Consider the following 23659-nt stretch of genomic DNA (forward strand, 5'->3'; position numbering starts at 1 on the left):
AACCAGCCTCCCATCCATTGACTCTACACTACCTGCTGCCTCAGAAAAACAGCCAGCATAATTAAGGACCGCACGCACCCCGGACATTCTCTCTTCCACCTTCTTCCATCAGGAAAAAGGTAAAAAGTCTGAGATCATGGACCTACCGACTCAAGAACAGCTTCTTCCCTGCTGCCATCAGATTTTTGAATAGACTTATTTTCATTAAGCTGATCTTTCTCTACACCCTAGCTATGACTGAAACACTACATCCCGCACTCTCTCCTTTCCTTCTCTATGAACGGTATGCTTTGTCTGCATAGCTCGCAAGAAACAATACTTTTCACTGTATGATAAAACATGTGAATAATAAACCAAATTAAATCACAATTACATTTAAATGCCAGACTACAGGGGTTAACTCTGTTAAGCTGACCAATTGTAGCTGACTTGACTGCATGTAGAATCAAAGGGCATGATGGGTTAGCTAAACATCAACTGCATTCCCGAAGGGTACACAATGCAGGCAAACAACTGCAGCTGCAAGGGATGTTTTTCAAGGCGGAGACAACATGCGAAAAACACTTGCAATAATGAGATAAGGATTGAAATATATTAGTGTATGTGTTCAGTTGAGTTTTTTTTGAGTTCAGTTCTTAGATTAAAGGGACTGGCAGTAGAAGCCAGTCTCCAAGTTCACTTTTTTTCGCTGCTGTCATGTTAATTTTTTTAAGTTCTGTTCAATAAAAGAAAACCATTTTAAAACTCGTACCCCATGCTGTCCCCTTGTCCCTTCAAACGAATGAATGGACCCAGCATCTCGCCACTGCCAACTCTCAACTCAAACCTACCGGGACACTGGCCTGTGCCGCACCGCTGCATCTGTACCTCTGCCCCCAGACAGACCTTGCCACCGCTGGTAGGGGGAGGGTTGCTGCACGATCGATAGCGTCTGCTCTGTCCACCACCGCAGGTCTGACTGCATGGGCTCCAGGAGTTCCAGGGGCCCCAGTTCCCATTCACTACAAACAGGACAGTGGGGGAAGGGTCAGAATCATCTCAACTTAACAACACTGCCCGCCAACTTTCCTGGGCAAACTCCCTGCCCACCCCTCACTGCATTGCCTCTGCCGGGTCATCACGTTTGTGGGATCTTGCTGTGCACTGACATCGCGAGTACCTGATTGGCCGACCTCAATCGTAGAATGCCTACAGTGCGAAACGAGGTCATTTGGCCCATCGAGTCTGCACCAACTTTCCAACAGCAATCCCACCCAGGTTCTAATCCCGTAACCACGTATTTATCCCACTAATCCCCCTAACCCATACACTCTGGGACACTAAGGGGCAATTTAGGGTGGTCAATCCATCTAACCTGCACAATCTTGTGGGAGGAAACTGGAGCAGCCGGAGGAAACTCATGCAGACAGGGGGAGAATGTGCAAACTCCACACAGAAAATGATCAAAAGCAAGAATCTGGTGTTGTGAGGCAGCAGTGTTAACCACTGTGCCAACGTGCCGCTCCTGGGAGGTGCTGTGAGTGTGTGAAGTGCCATACAAATGAGGCTTCCTTTTTTTTGTTGCCGAGGGGAGATACTGCCAAGCCCTTCCCGGATTCCCACCAACACAGGAGTGGCACAGTGGTTAGCACTGCTGCATCACAGCGCCAGTGACACGGTTCGATCCCTGGCTTGGATCACTGTCTGGGCGGAGTGTGCACATTCTCCCTCTGTCTGTGTGGGTTTCCTCCGGGTGCTCCGGTTTCCTCCCACAGTTCGAAAAATGTGCTGATTAGATTAATTGGCCGTGCTAACTTGCCCCTTAGTGTCAGAGGGATTAGCTAGAGTAAATATGTGGGCTTACGGGGATAGGGCCTGGGTGGGATTGTTATTGGTGCAGGTTCAATGAGCCAAATGTCCTTATTCCACAATGCAGGGAGTGTAAGAATTAAAATCTTTCAAGCTGATTTACCTGATATATGGGAAACAGAAACAGGCCATTCAGCCCAAACAGTCTATGCTATGTCTGTGCCCCACTTGGGCCACCTCCCATTATTCCTGATTGAAATCTATCATTGTAACCCTCTGTCCCTCCTCCCCCACACACTGACCGAGCTTCCTCTTAAACATATTCAGGTTATTCACCTCAACCACTCCCAGAGGTAATGAGATGCACATTTCCTCCCCCCTCCCTGGAATTGGTGCCCACTGTCTGGCCTAGCTCCGCCCCTTTACCTGATTGGCCTAGCTCCACCCCCTTTATCCGATTGGCTGGTCCGTACCTGGACACGCCTCACTGTTGCACAGTTCCACATCGACATCACTTCCTTCGCACAGGCGGCCCCCGTGCTGAGGTGGGGGGTCGAAGCAGGAGCGGGAGCGCTGGCGGACCCCTCCCCCACAGGACACAGAGCAGTGAGACCAGCTGTTCCAAGCCGTCCACTGCCCATCCACTGTGGGAAGGAAAGATTGGTCAAAGTCACCTCCGAACGTCAATCCCAGAGCGTTACCCTGCCTCTCTGGATAACAGAGGCCACTGCCTCCCCCCACTGCAAAAATACACAGGGCGGGATTTTCCAGCCACGCTTGCCCCAAGGCTGGAAAATCCCACTCAAAATCAACGGACCTTTGCATGGTCTGCCCTCCCCCCGACCTGCTACGATTGCTGGGGCAGGCGGGATGGGAAAACTCCCCCTAAAGAATGAGGTTTAGTCCCGTTCCAGGAGGGACATTAGGGTGGCAGGGCCATGTTGAGACTCACAGAACAGTCTGAGAGACGTGCTGGTTAGCTGCATTGGCCATGCTAAATTCTCCCTCAGTGTCCCCGAACAGGCGCTGGAATGTGGCGACTAGGGGATTTTCACAGTAATTTCTTTGCAGTGTTAATGTAAGTCTACTTGTCATACTAGTTAATAAACTTAAAAAACAGTTAACACACAAGAGTGGGAATCATTATGAGAGGAGAATCATAGAATCCCTACAGTGCAGAAGAAGGCCATTTGGCCCATCGATCTGCACTGACTGCAATCCCACCCAGGCCCTATCCCCATTACCCTATACGTTTACCCCAGCTAGTCCCCCTGATATTAAGGGGCAATTTAGCATGGTCAATCCACCTAACCCACATATCTTGGAAGTGTGGGAGGAAACTGGAGCACCCGGAGGAAACCCACGCAGACACGGGGAGAATGTGCAAACGCCACACAGTGATCCAAGCCAGGAATCAAACCCAGGTCCTGGCGCTGTGAGGCAACAGTGCTAACCACTGTGTCACTGTGCCGAAATACTAAATAAATCTACTATTGACAAACTTGTGTGTGCCATAACTTGCTGGTCTTGTGATTTTTGGTCATTAATTTCTGCTGAATTTCAACATTAAAACCGTCTGTGTAAACATTTAGAGTCAAAATTGTAACCAGTGACCAGCAATGATGTAATTGCAGGCTTCAGCCACTGGTTGGTGCTGTGGAGCAAGTTTCTGAAGTTAACCAATTCCCTCACCATTTTTATACCTAGATGAGTAAATATTCATTAACTGGTGGCGTACTGTCCATGGGCTATTATTTACCTATTTATTATTCATTCATGAGTTCTCTCAGGGTGGCACAGTGGTTAGCACTGCTGCCTCACAGCGCCAGGGACCCAGGCTCAATTCCAGCCTCGGGTTACAGTCTGTGCGGAGTTTGCACATTCTCCCAGTGTTTCATCCGGGTGCTCCGGTTTCCTCCCACAGTCCAAAGATGTGCGGGTTCATTTCATTAGCCTTACTAAATTCTCCCTTAGTGTCCCAAGATGTGTAGAGGGTTAGGCGAGGTCACAGGGTAAATGGGTGGGGTTACGGGGATAGGGTGGGGCATGGACCTTAGTAAGATGCTCTGTTGGAGAGTCAGTGCAGATTCAATAGGCCAAATGGCCTCTTTCTACACAGAAGGGGTTCTATGTTTCTACGCATTGTGGGCATCCCAACATTTATTGCCTAACTCTACTGCCCTCAAGGCTGGTTGCCTTCTTGAACTGCTGCAGTCCGTATGTGTAGGTACACACAGAGTGCTGTTAAGGAGGGAGTTCCAGGATTCTGACCCAGCGACTGTGAAGGAACAGCGATGTATTTCCAAGTCAGGATGGTGAGTGGCTTGGAGGGGAACTTGCAGGTGGTGGTGTTCCCCATGTATCTGCTGCCCTTGTCCTTCTGCGGGTTAAGATGATGCTGTCTGGGGGGTCTTGGTGAGTTGTTGCAGTGCATCTTGCAGATGGTACACATTGCTGCCACTGTGTATCAGTGGTTCAGGGAGTGTTGTTGGAGCTGCACCCATCCAGGCAAGTGGGGAGTATTCCATCACACTCCTGACTTGTGCCTTGTAGATGGTGGACAGGCTCTGGGGAGCCAGGAGGTGAGTTACTCGCTGCAGAATTCCCAGCTTCTGACCTGCTCCTGTAGCCACAGTATTTGGCTAGTCCAGTTCAGTTTCTGGTCAATAGTAACTCCAGGATATTGACAGTGGGGGATTCAGTGATGGTAATATCATTGAATGTCAAGAGGTGGTGGTTAGTGTCTTTCTTGTTGGAGGTGGTCATTGCCTGGCACACGTGTGCGTGAATGTTACCTGCTACTGTCAACCCGAGCCTGGATATTGTCCAGTTTTTGCTGCATTTAAACGTGGACTGCTTCAGCATCTGAGGAGTCACAAACAGTGCTGAACATTACGCAATCATCGGTGAACATCCCCACTTCTGACCTTATGATGGAGGGAAGGTCACTGAAGAAAATGGTTGGGCCTAGGACACTAACCCTGAGGGACTCCTGCAGAGATGTCCTGGAGCTGAGATAATTAACCTCCAACCACCACAGCCATCTTCCTATGCGCTGGTATGAATCCAATCAGTGGTTGCTAAGGCTCCCTGATGACACACTCAGCAAAATGCAGCTTTGATATTATTAGTGCCCTGGGGATAAGTGTTCAAATCCCAGCACGGCAGTTGGTGGAATTTAAATTCAAACAATAATCTGGAATTGAAAAACTATTATCAGTAATGGTGACCTTTGTTAATCCCACAAAAGATAAAGCTGACACTCCAGTCCAGTACTGAGGGAGTGCTACAATGTTGAGGGTGCTGTCTTTTATATAAGATGTTAAACCAAGGCCGCAGCTGTTGGCACAGGTGGGTGTAGAAGATCCCATGGCTCGATTTTAGAGAAGAGTTGGGGATTTAACCCTGCCGTTCTGGCCAATATTTATTCCTCAATCAATTACACAAAAACAGATTATCTGGTAATTATCACATTGGAGTCTGTGGGAGCTTGCTGTGCACAAATTGGCTTCCCAATTAGGTTTTCTCAAGGCTGGCATTCTCCAACCTTGTCCGGGGCTGGGATTCTCCAGGCCCACTGCTGTGAATGAAGATTTGGCTGAGCACCAAATTCTCCATTCTCACTGGCAGTGTTGGCAAGGCCTACAGTCGGAGAATTCCAGCCAATATTACCATGGTAACTATACTACAAATGTACGTCATTGGCTGTAAAGTGCTTTGCGACATTCAGTGACTGTAAACAGCATTGCGCTAATACAGTTCTTTCAGAGAATTAGCAATGGGTTATCATGAACATACTTTCAGATCCTTACCTGGACAAGGCTTTGCGTTACATTGCCTTGATTCTACATCCCAGCCATGGCACGGTCTTCCCCCATTGGCCGGTAAGGGATTGTCACACAAACGGATTCGCTCCTCGATTCCCCGACCACAGGTAACACTACACGGGCCCCAGTCCAACCATTGCGAGAATCCACCGTGCACTGTGAGGGGGGAAAGTGACAGGTCAGACACTGACAGGACCAGATCACACCTTTGCATTCAGAAAACTCTTGCCATGGGTTGCAAGGAATAATCTTGGGCCTATTCTTTTAGCTTTAGCTTCTCTTTGGCCTAGTATTTGTAGCACAGATGCAGGCCATTAGGCCCAACTGAACTAGTACTTGACTTCCACATGGGTCTCAGTGTTACATCACAGTGACTTTTTTTTAATTCATTCATAGGACGTGGGTGTCGCTGATTGGCCAGGATTTATTGCCCAACCCTAATTACCCTTGGACAGCAGTTGAGAGTCAACTACGTCTGGGGTCACATGTAGGCCAGACCGGGTGAGGATAGCAGATTTCCTTCCCTTAGTGAATCAAGTGGGCTATTTCGACAAACGTTTCATAAATAAAAGCAAATTTCTGTGGATGCTGGGATCTGAAACCAAAATAGAAAATGCTGGAAAATCTCAGCAGGTCTGGCAGCATCTGTAAGGAGAGAAAAGAGCTGACGTTGTGTCCAGATGACCCTTTGTCAAAGTCAAAAGGCATAGAAAGTGGGAGATATTTATACTGCAGGGGGAGAGAATGAAAGATGAGGCATAGCCACAGAAACCAGGGGAAAGGCTGCTAATGGCAGCCCATAGACAGAATAAAGGGTGTGAATGGTCAAATGGCAGAGAAGCTGTAAACTGTGACAGATGAAAATGTTGGGAGGGGCTGGGGGTGGAACAGAGGTAGAATGTAGAAAAGGGGGAGTGGGGGAGAAAAGGTAAAGGAAGGGGGATGAAGTAGGGGGGAAAGAATAGTGGGGGGAAGAAAAATGAAGAAGAACAAGAAAGAAATAAAAGGCAGAAAACAGTAAAAAAATTAAACAAAGTTGATTGAAAACCTCTGCCTAACCTTCCCTATAACTTTTGTCTCCCTTGTTATTACAGAATTTATCTACCTCCACCTTAAAAATATTTGCTAAACCTGTCTCCACTGCAATGGATGCCATTTAGCCCATCGAGTCTATGTGTGACTATCAAGGTCTTTCTTTTAGGTGCAGCTAAAGCTAAAGGGTTGAAAAATGGCCAATTTCTAGCTCATTATATCCAGTGCAATATTACCTCAAGATAAAACTGGTCATAAAAATATCAAACATTACCCACCTTGCACAGTTAGAGTTATTGCTACAAAGGAAGATCCCATGAGATTCCGGGCTACACATTCATATTCTCCTGTGTCTTCCTTCACGGTGGAGAGGATTTGCAGAGTGGAGTTTGGTAACACAACCAGGCGCTCATTCTCCCTGACTGGTTGTCCATCTTTGATCCACTCCACGGTGGGTAAAGGCTCCCCTGCCGCCTGGCAGTGCAACGAGACTCTGTCCCCGAGACCCGCAACCGTGTCCAAAGGTTCCACAGTGAACACCGGTGCACCTTGCAGAGAGGGAAATAAGTTGGTTCAACAAATTTAACTCAGTCGGTGGAACTGTTTACTATACAACACCACAATGCAAATGGAGTCTCAGAGGTTTACAGCATGGAAACAGGCCCTTCAGCCCAATTTGTCCATGCTGCCCTTTTTTAAACCATTAAGCTAGATCCAATTGCCCGTGTTTGGCCCATATCCCTCTATACCCATCTTACCCATGTTACTGTCTAAATGCTTTTTAAAAGACAAAATTGTACCTGCCTCTACTACTACCTCTGGCAACTTGTTCCAGACATTCATTATCCTCTGGACCTTTTTGTGTCTCTCCCCTCTCACCTTAAACCTACACCCTTTAGTTTTAGAATCCCCTAATTTTGGGAAACGATATTGACTATCTGGCTGATCTATGCCCCTCATTATTTTATAGACCTCTATAAGATCACCCCTCAGTCTCCTACAGTCCAGAGAAAAATGTCCCAGTCTATCCAGCCTCTCATAACTCAAACCACCAAGTCCCGGTAGCATCCTAGCAAACCTTTTCTGCACTCTTTCTAGTTTAATAATATCCTTTCGACAATAGGGTGACCAGAACTGTACACAGTATTCCAAGTGTGGCCTTACCAATGTCTTGGGTGACTCAATCAAACGTGCATGTCAGATGACAAGACATGCCAGTGAAGTGAGCTGGGGGAGGGAAATGATGGACTTTGGACTAATGATTCCCAAAGCGCTCCAGCACTGAGGACTTCCCCTCACCTCATGTCTGCCAAAGACCACTATGATGGACAGGATTAGTTAACAGCTCTATTATTGATTGGTAATACAAGTACTTGAGTATGGCTGTAAAAGGAGACATACTGTCGAAGCTTTTTGGTATGTACTCATCAGGTCAAATGCAAGGATGCCAAATTTCAAAGGGAGCAACAATTTATACTTTCTTAAAAATGAAACTAAACCATAGGGGACAATATCTCCCTGGTGCATTCTCCTTGGTAACACCTCAACCAATCAGAGCTATCTTGTTAAATTAGCACCCTTTAATGATCCCACCATTTTGAAGAAGAGAATGGGAGTTGGTCTTGGTGCCCTTGGTCAATATTTATTCCCCCAATCAAGACCACTAAATAAATTGATTTTCTGGCCATTTTGTTGCTGTGGGAGCTTGCTGTGCAAGGATTGACAAATGACAGCAGTGGATACGCTTCAAAAGAACATCATTGGCTGTTACATCTATTGGAACGTTCTGAGGTCATGGAAGGTGCTACAGAAATGCAACTCTTTTGGAGAGATTCTCTGGCCTCCCCATGGCGAGCTTCTCGGTGGCGGGAGGCGGCGTGCCATTGGCTGAAGGTGGGATCTACTGGTCCTGCCACTGTCAACAGGTTTTCCAATTGAATCCACCTTATAGCACTGGGAAGCCGCAGCAGGGGTGCAGCGTTGGTGGGGTGAGAAGATTCCACAGGTGTGAACAGCGGGAAAGCTCCGGCCACTCCTTCTCTACGCGATATCAGCTGTTCTCATAGAATCCTTATTGTGCAGAAGGAGGCTATTTGGCCCATCGAGTCTGCACCAACCACAATCTCACCCAAATCCGATTCCCATAAGCCCTCACATTTACCCTGACACTAGGGTTAATTTAGCATGACCAATCAACCTAACCTGCACATCTTTGGATTATGAGAGGAAACCGGAGGATCCGGAGGAAACCCACGCAGACACAGGGGGAATGTGCAAACTCTACACAGATAGTACCCAAGGGCAGAATTGAACCCAGGTCCCTGGTGTTGTTAGGTAGTGGTGCTAACCACTGTGCCACCATGCCATCCCTGATCAATAATGGAAGTTACGGTACCTCAAGAATCGCCAATGGTTGGGAGATTAACGCAGCGATTAGGCCTCTATAACCGGGTCGGCAGGTGCCCCCCTGCTCCCCCCGCCCCGAGTGTACTTACTCTGCAACATCAGGGTGACTTTACGCTCCACCACACCCGCTTCATTCTCCGCCACACACTTATAATCCCCAGCATCTTCATTCTGTCAGGAGACATTTCAGTGAAAGAAAACAGAAATCTTTAACCTTGTCCGTTAAGGACCTTGCTCTCAGATCAACTCTGTTCACTGTCAGAGAGGGCGAGGCTGGATCTGAGCCTTCAGGAGCAGAAAACAAAAGTTTTCCACAATCTGTGGGCTGTAGGTGACAGGCACTGCCCTCATGAAGAGGCAGCTATTCCAATCTCTCCATTGCCAGGTTCCATGCGTAGCTCAGTCTGCTGACTGAACCACACACACCCGAGATGTAGTGACAGAGGGAGAGAGAGAGAGAGAGAGAGAGACACACACATAAAGAGCATGCATGCTACGGGACAACAGCAGAAGGTGCAAGGATCAGGTAAAGAGGGGAGAATACAGGTTAATATGGACCAAAATATTAAAGCTTGCACCAGCTTGGGTGGCATGGTGGCACAGTGGTTAGCATTGCTGTCTCATAGCGCCAGGGGTCTGGGATTGATTCCAGCCATCGGTCTGTGTGGCGTTTACACATTCACCCTGTCTCTGCGTGGGTTTCCTCTGGGTGCTCCGGTTTCCTCCCACCATCCAAAGATGTGCAGGTTAGGTGGTTTGGCCATGCTACATTTCCCCTTAGTGTCCCGAGGATTAACGGGGTAAATGTGTGGGACAGGGCAGGGGGAAGGGCATGGGTAAGATGTTCTCTTGCAGACTCAATGGGCCAAATGGCCTCCTTCTGCACTGTAGGGATGCTATCATTACAGACTATGTCATGAGTTATTTCAGCTGAGGTAAAATGCCACTCACCATTGTTCCATAGATCGCTAGGGAACCGTTATTCATTTGGCGAATGCGATTACTGATGGTGAGGGGTCTGCCGTTCTTGTTCCAGTTTATAGATGGTGTTGGATCTCCATGAGCTTCACAGTTCAAAACAACATTCCCTCCCAGGGTCTCCGTCTGGTACGCGGTGACTTCACCTTGGAGAACTGGCGCCTCTGAAAATGGAACAGAGCAGTTATCCTGAGGCTCCTTTATCATTATTTAATTCATTCGTGAAACATGGGCATCACCGACAGCATTTAGTGCCCATTCCTAGTTGCCCTTGAGAAGACGGTGGTGAGCTGCCACCTTGAATGATTGATGCAATGGAGTGGCTTGCTGGGCTTTTTCAGAGGGCACTTAAGAGTCAACCACATTGCTGTGGCTCTGGACTCGTGTAGGCCAGGCCAGGTAAGGACGGCAGATTTCCTTCCTGTGTTGAGTTCAGGCAGCCTGATGAAGTTGGCTTGCTAGAGTATGAACTAGCTACTCCTGGGCCTGGCGCAGCGCGCCATTAATAGGTCCAGGCAGCGGCGATCGACGGGGTTGTCCATCCTGACTGTCTGCCCCACAACCGCAGCTATATTTGTGGCTAGGTGTCTCTGGAGAGGGAGCATGCAGTGTCCACGGGCACAGTTGATGCCTTCCATGCCTGCTGAGCACAACAGGGGCTGGGGTGCATTATCGACCCTGATAATCACCTTTGATTTAATGTTTTAAGTTTCCTTTGGACTTTGGTTTCTGTTTGGGCAGTACCCCTTCCTTTTTGGGGGGCTGCCCCTCTTTATTTGTCCCTAAGTTAATTTGAGTTTGTTTTACTTGCTGGGTCGTCGAAAGAACTACCTAATGAGTCCTAATTGGTGGTTAAATCCAGGAGCCTCATGCTCCCTATTTAAAGCAGGTGTGTCAGACTCTCAGCCTGCATTCAGCAGGGAGCGACTGGAGAGCTGGCTATGTACAGATGTATGGTGTAAATAAAGCAACTACGTGATGGGACTTTCGCCTCTGTGGAGTTATTACACCTCCCTAAAGGACATTGGTGAACCAGATGTGTTTTTCTGAGAATCGACAATGGTTTCATGATCATCAGTAGATTCTTAATTCCAGATATTTTTTATTGGATTCAAATTCCACCATCTGCCATGGTGGGATTCGAACCCAGCTCCCCAGAACATTAACTGAGATTCTGGATTAATAATTGCATGATAATACAACGAGGCCATTGCGTCCCTCACTGGATTTACCCTGATTCCTTTTAGAAGTTAGAAAATTCCACAAAGCCTCCAACAACTGATACTCCGAGAGTAGATTAATATATCCAGTTTTGATAGGTTTGTACAGATTGTTTCATTCAACACAGAGAAAGCTTTCCCCCACATTTAAGTCAATTATTGCACAACTTATCTAGAACAAATATCCTCCACTCCCAGAGCTAGAAGATAAATATTATCCCAAAGCAGCATAGAAAGATTGATGCCATTCATTAATATTCCCAAAGGTCAATGGTCAGAGGTCACCAGCCCATGCGACAGACAGTATAACCAATGGCAGTCTTACCTTTCACATAGACAAAGCCCATCGCTTTGATCATCCCCACAGCATTTTCCGCTGTGCACACGTAAGTACCGGAATCTTCCTTGGAAACCTTTTCCATAATCAGTTCACTCCGACCTTCACTCCTGGAATCTTTCATTGAATAAGCACAATAATCCAGGATTATCCAGCTTTTATCATAGAAAATTGATGCAGGAGTAGACCATTCAGCCCTTCGAGCCTGCACCACCATTCAATATGATCATGGTTGATCACGCACTGTCAGTATCCCACTCCCACTTTCTCTCCATTTCCCTTGAACTCTTTAGCCACAAGGGCCACATCCAGTTCCCTCGTGAACATATCTGACAAACTGGCCTGAATGGCCTTCTGTGTAGAGAATTCCACAGATTCCCAATCTCTGAGTGAAGAAATCCTGAATGGCTTACCCCTTATTCTTAGAATGTGACCCCTGGTTCTGCACTTCCCCAACATTGAGAACCGTCTTCCCACATCTAGCCTGTCCAGTCCCATCAGAACTTCATATGTTTCTATGAGATCCCCTCTCATTCTTCTAAATTCCAGTGAGTACAAGCCCAGTGTGTCTTCAGATGTCGGTCCTGCCATTCCAGGAATCGGTCTGGTGAACCTTCGCTGGGCTCCCTCAATAGCATGAATATCCTTCCTCAGACTAGGAGACCAAAACTGTACACTATACTCAAAGTGTGGCCTCACCAAAGCCCTGTATTAATACAGCAAGGTAGTCTTATTCCAATACTCAAATCCTCTTGCTATGAAGACTAGCATGCCATTAGCTTTCCTCACTCTCTGCTGTACCTGCATGCTAACCTTCAGTGACTGTTCCATCATGACACCCAGGTCATGTTGCAGTTCCCCTTTTCATAAACTGCCACCATTTAGATAATAATCTTTCTTTCTGTTTTTGCCACCAAAGTGGAAAACCTCACACTTATCCACAGTATTTTGCATTTGACAAGTATTTGCCCACTCAGCCAGTCCGTCCAACTCACCCTGCAGCCTCTCAGCGTCCTCTTCACAGCACACACTGCCACCCAGCTTAGTTCAATTCCTTCGTCCAAATCATTAACATATATTGCAAATAGTTGGGGGTCCCAGCACTGAACCCTGTGGTATCCCACTAGTCACTGCCTGCCATTCTGAAAAGGACCCATTTATTCCTACTCTGTTTCCTATCTGCCAACCAGTTCTCTACCCACGTCAATAGATTATCCCTAATACCATGAGCTTTAATTTTGCTCACTAATCTCTTATGTGAGATTTTGTCAAAAGCCTTTTGAAAGTCCAGATACACAACATTCACTGGTTCAGTTTTGTCCACTCTACTGGTCACATCCTCAAAAACTTCCAGAAGATTTGTCAAGTACAATTTCCCTTTAGTGAATCCGTGCTGACTTGGACCTGTCACTGCTTTCCAAATGCTCAGTTATTGCATCCTTAATAATTGACTCCAGCATTTTCCCCGCCACAGATGTCAGGCTAACTGATCTATCATTCCCCATTTCCTCCCTCCCTCCTATTTTTAAAAAGTGGGGTTACATAAGCTACCCTCTAATCCACTGGAACTCTCCCAGAGTCTATAGAATGCTAGAAGATGATCACCAATGTATCCACTATTTCTAGGGCCACTTCCTTGAATACAGAGCATCAGGCCCTGGGGACTTACTGGGTTTTAACCCCAGCAATTTCCCCAATACAATTTCCTGACTTATAAGGATTTCCTTCGGTTCCTTCTTCATACTAGACCCTCTGTATCCTAATATTTCTGGCAGGTTATTCGTGTCCTCCTTACTGAAGACAGGTCCAAAATATTTGTTCAGCTGATCTGCCATCTCTTTGTTGCTCATTATGTATTCACCTGATTCTAACAGTAAGGGGCCTAGATTGCTCTTCACCAATCTTTTTCTCTTCACATATCTATAGAAGCTTTTGCAGTCAGTTCTTATGTTTTCTGCAAGCCTACTCTTTACTGATAGACCAGCCACGGTGGCACAGTGGTTAGCACTGCTGCTTCACAGCTCTGGAGACCTGGGTTCGATTCCTGGCTCAGTCACTGTCTGAGTGGAGTCTGCACATTCTCCTCGTGTCTGCATGGGTTTCCTCCCACAGTCCAAAGATGTGCAAGTTAGGTTGATTGGCCATGCTTAAATTGCCCTTTAGTGTACTAGGATGCTTAGGTTAGAGGGATTAGCGGGTAAAATATGTAGGGATATGGGGAAAGGGCCTGGGTGGGATTGTGGTCAGTGCAGACTCAATGGGCCGAAGGGCCTCTTTCTGCGCTGTGGAGTTCTTTGATTCTATAACAAGAGTAGCTTACGCCAGAGTTTCAACATGAATCCATTCCTGCTTAGAACCAAAGGTAAACTCACCGAAACAAATAATATTCACTGTGTGATAACCCCCAGGACTTGCATGGGGAATCACTGATTGACCTCCCTGTATAACCTGTTGAATTCAAGCTCCCTGGGGATTGGTAATTAACTTGCTGGGTTGAGCTCCACAGGCAAGGGAATAGAGATATCTGTCAGGATTCTGCCTATTGATTGTGGTCCAGGGATCCCTTATGGAGGTGAGGACAGGATTAGGAGGCCTATGATGCTTCTATGTGGTGGTGCAGTGGTTAACACTGCTGTCTGACAGTGCCAGGGACCTGGGTCGATTCCAGGCTTGGGTGACTGTGTGAGTCTGCACCTTCTCCCTGTGTCTGTGTGGGTTTCCTTCGGGTGCTCCGGTTTCCTCCCACAGTCCGAAAGACATGCTGATTAGGTTCTTTGGCCATGCTGAATTCTCCCTCAGTGTACCCAAACAGGTGCCAGAGTGTGGCGACTAGGGGATTTTCACAGTAACTTCATTGCAGTGTTAATGTAAGTCTACTTGTGACACCAATAAATAAACTTAAAACTTAAAATAGCCAATCAACACCCTCGGGAAAATAATTGGACGAGAAAGAGAGTCAGTATCCTGAGTAACCAATCAGACTCAACTTGTAAGTTAAAAGATTATAAATAATTTGTAAGTTTCTATGAGCTTGGTTCTCTTGTTAAACAGAGAATTTAACAAATAGTACATCATTGGAATAAGAGATGTTCATCTCCATACCTGCAATAGGCTTGTTATTGAATGTCCAGCTGATCGATGGAGATGGAAAGCCTTTGGCCCCACATGTCAGTAAGAGTCTTTCTCCTTTGTGAAGGGACACATCTGCAGGGAGCTCCGTGAACGCTGGCTGAACATTAACAGACAGGCGGATATGGTGACTGGCCTTGCCGGCTGTACTCACTGCTGTACAGGTGTAAACACCGGCATCCTCCAGCTGTGGGAATGAAGGAAAGGAGAGGGGGATGTTAATGTGTGTGTGCGTGTGCGTGTGTATGGTCCATTCATTCCTCAGAATAGATGGAGACAGCACGGATACGAAGCTGAATTGCTTTTATTGAGCAGCATTTTAAAATTAGCACATAACAGAAAGCAAAAAAAGGATTACTTGAGACAGAGAGGGAGAAAAAAAGAGAGAGGCCAGCAAAAGCTAGTCCTGATACAGACTCGATTCAAACCTAGACTGCCTACATATAGCTATAGAAAACGTTATAACTTTTCAGTTATCTGCATAGCCAGCCTCCCATCCATTGACTCTGTCTACATTTCCCGCTGCCTTGGCAAAGCAGCCAATATAATTAAGGACCCCACACACCCCAGACATTCTCTGTTCCACCTTCTTCCACGGGGAAAAAGATACAAAAGTCTGAGGCCACGTACCAACCAACTCAAGAACAGCTTCTTCCCTGCTGCTGTCAGACTTTTGAATGGAGTTACCTCGCATTAAGTTGATCTTTCTCTATACCCTAACTATGACTGTAACACTACATTCTGCATTCTCTCCCTTCCTTCTCTATAAACGAATATGCTTTGTCTGCATAGCACACATGAAACAGTACTTTTCACTGTATGTTGATACATGTGACAATAATAAATCAAATCAAATCAAATTATGAAATTACTCAGTCCAAGCTGTGTCTCTAACTTTCATAAACAATTTGCAGCTGTGGCCATGAAGGTTTAGTTTAAGAAAAACTTTGTTTCGCATTATGAAAAAGCCTCACTTGCATTGTACTTTCAAAGAATGCAGTCAATTTCTAAATTCATTCCAGATGAGTTTTAAAATATGGCTGAGTTAGCTTTGAAGCTTAGTGTAATTAGTTACATAGGCAGAAATATCTTAAAATGAAGGCTTTGCATTAACTGAAGCAAACCATACAAAGGATGCCACAGTGTGGAACAACCCAGTAAACTAACGGCAGACTGACAATCTCAAAACAGGTTTATCAGTTTGGAAATGTTGGACAATGCACCATCAGGGTCAACTGGGCCTCTTCTCTTTCTCCCACCCCCCCCTCACCTGACAGGAAGGGGCAGATTTTGACCTTCAGTTTACTGGCTGGTCTCAAGGGAGTGACAGTGGTATAGAAGTGTCACGGAGGGTCACCTGAGAAGGGATAGTTCTTACAGAAAGGATCGCCCACGCCCACGGGACTATATCCCAGCACAAGCTAGGAGAAGACAGGTGACCAGAAAAGTAGTGACTATTGGAACGTGCTTGACACGCCTTTTCACAAACAGGTCCAAGCCCAGCTCTGAACTTACCGTTGTGTTTTCTACAATCAGTTCCCCGGACTGCAGCGCAGTGAATTTTCCTGGGATGTCTGGCACTGCGACACCGTCCTTTTCCCAGTAGACCATGGGTACCGGCGACCCCTGAATGGCGCACGACAAGAGGGCCTGTGAATCCTCCAGCACCGAAAACTCCGACTGACCAATCGAGATCGACGGTGGAACTGCGGCAAAAGCAAAGATTGTGAAACAGAATCTAAATGGCTCCCTCGTATCCAAGGAGACCCTTTTACCACTGAGCCTCCCCTGGCCCTTTGGAGGTGTCACTCGCAATTCTGGAAAGGTTAGAAGGGCCGAATGGCCTATTCCTGCTTCTATTTTCTTTTTTATTTGTTCATGGGACATGGGCATCACAGACTGGCCAGCATTTATTGCCCATCCCTAGTCACCCCTATTCTCTCCTCTGATTCACTGAGCTGTTCCTATGTGGATCTGAGTCAGTGATCAAGTCTCTCGCTCCCCTCCTGTTGGGAAATTATCAGGTCTCCACTCAGTCCCTGTAAAGCAGTGAGAGTCAACCACATTGCTGTGACTCTGGAGTCACATGTAGGCCAGACCAGGTAAGGATGGCTGATTTCCTTCCCTAAAGGATATTAGTGAACCAGATGGGTTTTTCTGATAATTGACAATGGTTTCATGGTCATTAGTAGATTCTTAATTCCAGATATGTTTTATTGAATTCAAATTCCACCATCTGCCGTGACAGGATTCAAACCTGGTTCCCTCGTACATTAGCTGAGTTGCTGGATTAATAGTCTAGCGATAATACAACTAGGCCATCACCTCCCCATGTTTCTATGTAATTCGCAAGTTCCAAAATGGAGTGACTGCTGTTAGGGAGCCAAATGTGTCATTCACTTTCTACACAGCAAGATCCCACAGATAATGGTCAGGGATTTTGTTTTGGCCTGGTGGTGTTAGCAACAACATCAACAGAATTCTCTGCTCGTCTTCAAGTAGTATCAAAGGGTTTTTTGATCCAGCTAAACAGTTAGCCGGGTTCTCCTCTGACAATGTGGCACTCCCTCGGTACTGTGTAGAAATACCAACAGAGCCTGGGGGGGCAGGAAGGTAGCAGGGCCACCTGAGAACTTATCCATTCACTGCTTCACAGGGGCTGAGTGGAGGATTTCCCAGCAGGACGGGAGCGGGAGACTTGATCCTCAATTCACTGACTTAGATCCGCATAGGAACAGGTTGATGAATCACAGGAGAGAATATGGGAAGTGAGTGCAACACCACAGCTGGTCTGTAAGCCTTTGTGAACACCTGGAATACTGTGTGCAGTTTTGGTCTCCATATTAAAGGAAGCGTACAGTTGTGTTGGAGGCAGTACAAGGGAGGTTCGCTATACAGTAGTGAAGGTTCACTATACACTACACAAAGGTTGGACAGACTGAGCTTGTCTCTACTGAGCGGCAATGGTGGTACAGTGGTTAGCATCGCTGTCTCACAGTGCCAGGGAACTGGGTTCAATTCCAAACTTGGGTGACTGTCTTTTTTTAATCATTTGTTGGACATGGGCGTTGCTGGCTGGCCAGCATTTATTATCCATGCCAAGTCGCCCAAGAGCAGTTGAGAGTCAACTACATTGCTGTAGCTCTGGAATAATGTAGGCCAGACCAGGTAAGGACAGCAGATTTCCCTTTCCTAAAGGACATTAGTGAACCAGGTGGGTTTTTCCGCCAATCGACAAGTAAATTCTTAATTCCAGATATTTTTTATTGAATTCAAATTCCACCATCTGCCGGGTCCCCAGAATATTAATTGAGTTTCTGGATTAATAGTCTAGTGATAATACCACTAGACCATCGCGTCCCTGTATGGATCACCGTTTGTGTGGAATTTACACTTTCTCCCCATATCCACGTAGGTTTCCTCCAGATGCTCCGGTTGCCTCCCACACTCCAAAGATGTGTAGGATAGGTGGATTGGCCATGGGAAAAGTTCGGGGCTATGGCAAAAGGTTGGAGGGATAGGACCTGGATGGCATGCTCTTTTGGAGGATCAGTGCAGACTTGATGGGCTGAATAGCTTCTTCCTACACTGGAAGGATTCTCTGGGTTCTATGAATGATGGGTGATTTGATTGAAGTGTACAAGATCCGGAACATTCTCGACAAGGTGGATGTGGAAAGGATATTTCCTCTTGTGGGTAAGTCCAGAACTAAGAGGGCACTGTTTCAAAATAACAGAGCACCCCTTATAGGACAGAAATGAGGAGGATTCCTTTCTCTGAGGGTTGTGTGATTTTGGAACTCTGCCTCAGAAGATGGTTGAAGTGGGATCATTGAACATTTTTAAGGCAGAGATAGATAGATTCTTGATGGACAAGGAAGTCAAGAGTTATTGAGGTAGATGGGAATGTGGAACTCAACACAAAATGATCATGTATGATCTCATTAAATGGCGCAGCAGGCGAGTGGGAACAAATGGCCTACTTCTGCTCCTATATCAAATGCTTGTTTGTAAATTGATCTCTAGGTCCAGAGTGTTATCCTATCACAAGAGGCTGAATAAATTGGGCATTTATTCTCTGTAGTTTAGAAGAATGAGAGGTGATCTTCTTACGACTATAAGATATAGAAGCACAATTAGGCCATTTGGCCCATTGGATCTGCTGCACCATTTAATCATGGCTGATATGATTCTCATCTCCATTCTTCTGCCTTCTCCCCATAACCCTTTATTGATCAAGAACTTATCTATCTCTGTCTTAAAGGGACTCAATGACCTGGCTTCTGTGGCAATCAGTGCCACAAATTCACCATCTTCTGGCTGAAGAAATTTCTCCTCATCTCAGTTTTAAAGGAACGTTCCTTCACTCTGAGATTATACCCTCGAGTTCTAGTCTCTCCCACCAGTGGAAACATCCCCTCCACATTTACTCTATCCAGACCTCTCAGTATTCTGTAAGTTTCAATTCAATCTCCCCTTATTCTGCTAAACTCCATTGAGTACAGAGCCAGACTCCTCAATTGTTCTATGTATGACAAACCCTTCATTCCTGGGGTCGTTCTTGTGAACATCCTCTGGACACCTTCCAAGGCCAGCACATCTTTCCATTTGGGGCCCAAAACAATATTCCAAATGGGGTCAGACCAGACCCTTATACAGCCTCAGCAGTCCATCCCTGCTCTTGTATTCTAGCCCTCTAGAAATGAATGCTAAGGTTGAATTTGCCTTCCTAACTGCCGACTGAACCTGCATATTAAAAGAGTTCTGAACCAGGACTCCCAAGAAGTTCCTTTGGTGCTCCCGATTTCCGAAGCCTTTTCCCATGTAAAAAATAGCCTATGCCTCTATTCTTCCTACCAAAGTGCATAACCTCACACTTTCCCACATTGTATTCCATCTGCCACTTCTTTGCCCACTCTCCTAGCCTGTCCAAGTCATTCTGCAGCCCCCCCACTTCCTCAACACTACCTGTCCCTCTAGATAAGTTTGTACCATCCGCAGATTTAGCAACAACGCCCTCAGTTCCATCTTCCTGATCTCACTGAAACATAGAAAATCCTGAAGGGGTTTTGACAGGATAGACAGAGAGATTATTTCCCCTGGAGAGGGACTCTGATACACTGGGGCACAGTCTCAGGAAAAGGAGTCAATCATTTAGGATTGAGATGTGGAGAGACTCTTTCACTCAGAGGGTTGTGAATCTTTGGAATTTTCTACCCCAGAGTGTTGTGGATGCTCCATATACCTATACATATAGCTATACCTAAGACCAGGATAGATAGATTTTTGGTCTCTTGGGGAATTAAGAGATATGGGGAATGGATGGACATGTGGATATGAAGCCAAGATTAGCCATGGTCGTACTATTGATGGAGCAGCTCGATGGACTAAATGGACTTCTCCTATTTCTATCTCTTATGTGTTTTTGTAGTTTATCAGACATTGTCTGGCACAGAATCTAACCGGTAATAAATGTGTATCAGATAATCAGACCATGTTATCGCCATAGTGATGCTGCTCCTTGGCAACAGAGCTCTGGGAATTATGACTAACATTTCAGATGGTGTGAGTTGTGACTCAGTCGGTAAGACTCTTGCCTCTTAGTCAGAAGTTTGCAGGTTCAAGTTTCACTACAGAGACTCCAGTGCATCACTGAGGGAGTGTTGACTTTCAGATAAGACATTAACCTAAGAGTCTCCAAGGTGTACGTAAAAGATGCACAATCTCAAGAAGAGCAAGGAACATCTCCGTGATGTCCTGGTCACCATTTATCCCTCAAACAAGATTACGAGAATCAGAGCAGCAGTCATCAGCACATTGTTGTTTGTGGGATCATGCTGTACAAAAATGGCTGCAGCGTCTCTGATATCACAAAGTGACGACTAGGCCACATTACAGATTGGCTCTGAAGCACTTTGGGGAGGTGCTTTTTTAATGCAAGTTCTTTCTCTTTCCGGATGCTGATGAATATGTTGCACGTTTCCATTCCTGGCAGCACACTGGCACAGTGGTTAGCACCACTGCCTCACAGTGACACGAACCTGGGTTTGATTCCCGGCTTGGGTCACTGTCTGTGCACAGACTGCATGTTCTCCCCGTGTCTGTGTCGGTTTCCTCTGGGTGCTCCAGTTTCCTCCCACATTCCAAAAGACGTGCCAGTTAGACACATTGGCCATGCTAAATTCTCCCTCAGTGTACCCGAACAGGCGCCGGAGCTGTGCAACTAGGGGATTTTCACAGTAACTTCATTGCAGTGTTAACGTATGTCTATTTGTGACATTAATAAATCAACATAGAATAAAGGCCTCTTCGCATCAGCATCAGATGGCACAAGCCACTAGATAGCGTCAGTCTGGTGTCCAATTCTGTTTAATAATCGATCCTGTGAAGCATCCTTTGCTACATTAAAGGTGCTATATAAATGCAACTTGTATGAGTGATGATGCTACACTTACCCTGCACCACTAGAATCGTGTCTGTGCTCACCACGCCAACTTTGTTTCTGGCAATACATGTGTACCACCCTGCATCAGTAAGCTGGAGCTGCGGGATGTGCAGGGACCCATTCACAAACATTTGCAGGCGTAGCTGATCAACAATGGTGCGGCCATCTTTTACCCACGTCACCTCTGGTGTAGGGCGGCCTCCTGCCTCACAGGGTAACGTCACAGAGTGGTCAACGGTGGCTTTATATTCCCTATTGTGAGCTTTGATCACTGGTGGAACTGAGCGAAAGAGAGAGAAAGCACATTTCCTCATTCATGAGACAGTGAGCAGATTGTCCTTTTTTATATATTGTAATAATTCAGGAAGCCCGACCAGAAAGGAATATAGTTTATTACAGAGTGCAAAGTAAAACCACTACCATGATATATACACACTAGTCTCTACTTTGGGCTACCATTCAGCAGGCCCAGTCCTGGGCCTACCTTGCAAAAGGCTTAGGCAATGAGTTCCAGCTGAGGCCACTGCCTGCTACCAGGGGAACTCATACTCAGCCAGCCCCACAGGGAGATCAATTAGTGATTCCCCTTAAACTTTGTGCAGGTTATCACATATATATGATCCCTGGCTATTTGTCGTCAGTCTGTGTCTGACCCCTGACTGTCTGGGAGTCAATCTGTGTCTGATCCTGAGCTGTCTTAGATCAGATAGTACCCAATGTCCAGCTGTCTGATGGTTAGCCTGTTGTTGATACCAGCCTCTTGAAAAGATTAGCAGATGAAACAATGTGAAAGTTACAAAATATTTTAGGAAGTTTCAAATATTTTCCTTCATTTAGACAACTAGGCCCAAGTAAATAGGCACATGACCACTTTTATTACTACAGTGTGGTTAAACCAATGAGCTTATCATCCTTCACTGGGTTGTGAAGTTAGTGTTTGTAAATTTAGAAATACTGGTAAAATGCTGAGAGCTGTAAAATTGTCTGTTTAAAAAGTGGTTTTGTTCTTTTGTACAAAAAAGCTGCAGGGGCAAAAATCCAGTACATTGTCTAAAAAAGTGTATTGGGGCAAAAACAATAGGGTTTGAACAGATCACGTTTTTGAATTTTAACCAATCAATTTAAAATGGACATTTGAATAAAAGCAGCCTATCAAATTTGAACGTGAGGCTTTGATAACCTGTAAACCAATCCTATTGTCGGTTTTCATATGTCATACAGGAGGTATAAATCCACTCCCAGCTCCAGAAAACTGGGGTGGCACAGTGGTTAGCACTGCTGCCTCACGGTGCCAGGGAGTTGGGTTCAATTCTGGCCTCGGGTGACTGTATTTGCGGAGTTTGCACGTTCTCCCCATGTCTGCTTGGGTTTCCTCCAGGTGCTTTGGTTTCCTCCTGTATTCTGAAAGACGTGTTGGTTCATTGACTCAAACGGGAGTGTGGTGACTAGGGGAATTCCACAGTAACTGCATTGCAGTGTTAATGTAAGCCTTACTTGCGACTAATAAATAAACTTCACTTTAGAAGAAAAAACTGCCACAGCTCTCAGCTAGAGAGAGGCAACTTTCTGCCAGTGTAACAGCCACATATATGTGTTAAGAGAAAGCCTCATTAAGATTCAGGAAGACTACAAACCTGACTAACATTTGAGAGTGAGTGTACAAATTCTGTTTATTTTGTTTGTTAATAAGTGGGAATTGTAATTATCTAAACAGCATTCCATTAGAATTGTTTTTTAATTGGTTTGTTAATAGTTTAGTTAACCTGTTTACTGTCAGTTAGATAAATAAAGTGTTACTTGTTTCTTTTAAAGAGTCTCAGGTAGTTTTTTGAGTTGCCGCAGATCATACCATTTCTCACACACTCTAACAGATTGTGAAAAGGAGGTACTTCTGTTTGAGTGGTTGAGTGTCAGATCTCTGAGAGGAGATCACCCTTCCCTTCATAACAACTGGAAAGCCCCTTTACATCCCTACCTTGGACGACCAGCCTTGTCTTGCCCAGAGCTGTGCCGGCTGCATTCTGAGCAATACACATATAAATTCCAGAATCCTCCTCTGTGGCTCTGGTGATCTCCAGCCCTCCATTCGCCAACAAGTAAAACCCTGAGGCAGAAACAAATGATCAAAGTGCACACAGCGGTAGGAAACCAGCAAACCAGTCGGTATAATGAGGAGGGTTCATCTCTGTTCACAAAACAGCCATTTCTCGATAGCACAATGTCAGCTGACAGCACTCCTAATATTAGAATTCCTTTCCAGTGGGATACGGCTCTATTTTTCCCGCCACTACTCATTATGTTGTAGTTGAGCGCATTGAAAAGACATGTTTTTGATCTGTATGTGCAATGGTTCACTGTCTAGCGATATTTAGACTGCAAGGCTCTATCCCTGTGCCAAGGCTTGACTTTTTCCACCACTGCCATCTGTTCCCATTCATAGCTACATAGAATCTCTACAGTGCAGAAGGAGGCCATTCAGCCCATCGAGTCTGCACCGA

At 45.9% G+C, this 23659-nt stretch overlaps 1 protein-coding gene across 1 annotated transcript in view; it reads right to left on the reverse strand.

Annotated features, from left to right (window-relative positions):
* LOC145358107 (hemicentin-1-like) overlaps nucleotides 1-23659 on the reverse strand; it is a 359590-nt gene that overhangs the window by 28269 nt on the left and 307662 nt on the right. Inside the window, exons 77-87 of the mRNA XM_080211781.1 lie at nucleotides 23137-23265; nucleotides 21172-21441; nucleotides 16233-16423; nucleotides 14691-14904; nucleotides 11577-11705; nucleotides 10005-10195; nucleotides 9143-9224; nucleotides 6926-7195; nucleotides 5601-5771; nucleotides 2262-2432; nucleotides 831-1001 (exon numbers count right to left, since the gene is read on the reverse strand). Of these exons, the coding sequence (XP_080067907.1) occupies nucleotides 831-1001; nucleotides 2262-2432; nucleotides 5601-5771; nucleotides 6926-7195; nucleotides 9143-9224; nucleotides 10005-10195; nucleotides 11577-11705; nucleotides 14691-14904; nucleotides 16233-16423; nucleotides 21172-21441; nucleotides 23137-23265 (1989 nt within the window). The remainder of the gene's footprint in view (nucleotides 1-830; nucleotides 1002-2261; nucleotides 2433-5600; nucleotides 5772-6925; nucleotides 7196-9142; nucleotides 9225-10004; nucleotides 10196-11576; nucleotides 11706-14690; nucleotides 14905-16232; nucleotides 16424-21171; nucleotides 21442-23136; nucleotides 23266-23659) is intronic.

The sequence above is a fragment of the Carcharhinus amblyrhynchos genome, chromosome 25 (genome assembly GCF_965287045.1).
Source record: "Carcharhinus amblyrhynchos chromosome 25, sCarAmb.v2.hapA, whole genome shotgun sequence".
NCBI lineage: Eukaryota > Metazoa > Chordata > Chondrichthyes > Carcharhiniformes > Carcharhinidae > Carcharhinus > Carcharhinus amblyrhynchos.